Source organism: Cynara cardunculus, unplaced genomic scaffold, assembly GCF_001531365.2.
Source record: "Cynara cardunculus var. scolymus isolate 2C unplaced genomic scaffold, CcrdV1 Un_Scaffold_4354, whole genome shotgun sequence".
NCBI classification, from domain to species: domain Eukaryota; kingdom Viridiplantae; phylum Streptophyta; class Magnoliopsida; order Asterales; family Asteraceae; genus Cynara; species Cynara cardunculus.
The window spans coordinates 1-1,042 of record NW_020201856.1 but is presented as its reverse complement, the minus strand read 5'-3'; the positions used below and the strand labels follow the sequence as shown (position 1 = coordinate 1,042).

The following is a 1,042-nucleotide window of genomic DNA, read 5'->3' as shown; positions in this document are numbered from 1 at the left end:
AATATAGAAAGGGAACGACTCGACACCATTCAGTTTAAGGGTGATAAAGATAAAAGGCGAAAGCATAACGGGTCATCGGGAAGTTTCAACAAGTTTAAGTTAGGCAATTCAGATAAAAGGAGATTTGGTGGTAGCAAATTTTCAGGGTCATCTCAGAGTATTACAAGTTCAAATCCTTCAGTCGTGACTCCTCCAACTGTTTGCAAAGAATGCAATCTACCACACCGACCGGGTCCATGCCTTCGGATGACTGGTTCATGTTTTAATTGTGGTCAGCGAGGTCATCTGGCTAGAAATTGTAAAGTGGGTCAAGTGGCTAAAGCTTCAGGGACAAGTCAATCTAAAGACAAGGGAAAGCAATCCACYGCCGGAGGTCGAGTATTCACATTATCAGCAGACAAACCCACTACTGGTATGGTCTCTGGTCATCTCCTTATTGAYGATATGAGTATATATGTTTTATTTGATACTGGGGCAACTCATTCTATAGTTGCAGAGCATCTTGAAAGTAATCTTAAACAGTATGAACAGTCACTTGAGTTTCCCTTGCTTATCTCTACCCCTATGGGGAGCTCTGTCTGTATTGTTRCACAATACAAAGACTGTCCTTTATTTATTGCAAATCGAATTCGTAAAATCACCCTCCTTCCGATGAAGATGAACCATTTTGATATAATTGTTGGTATGGATTGGTTATCCGAACATCGAGCTGTGATTGACTGCGATTCAAAGCAAGTGATATTTGATGATAAAGTCAATCCAAAATCTGTATTCCAGGGTGTCTCGCCTAAACCAGGAACCCGAGTTATATCGTTTGTCCAAGCTAAAGCTTTGATTTGGCAAAGTTGTGAAGGCTTCTTAGCTACACTTCAAGATCCGGGTGAGATACAACTTAAACCTGAAGATATTCATATTGTTAATGAGTTTCCAGATGTTTTTCCAGATGAACTTCCCGGTGTTGCCCCGGAACGCGAAGTTCAATTTTCTATTGACTTAATTCCGGGAGCTGCTCCAATTTCAAAGGCTCCATATCGTATGGCTC

At 41.0% G+C, this 1,042-nt stretch overlaps 1 protein-coding gene across 1 annotated transcript in view; it reads left to right on the top strand.

The window, feature by feature from the left end:
- Nucleotides 1-1,033, top strand: part of LOC112504008 — a gene marked incomplete at its 3' end in the record, with an annotated part of 2,872 nt that extends 1,839 nt beyond the window's left edge. Inside the window, exon 2 of the mRNA XM_025107969.1 lies at nucleotides 8-1,033. Coding sequence (XP_024963737.1) covers nucleotides 8-1,033 — 1,026 coding nt within the window. The remainder of the gene's footprint in view (nucleotides 1-7) is intronic.
- Between the last annotated feature and the right edge of the window lie 9 nt (nucleotides 1,034-1,042).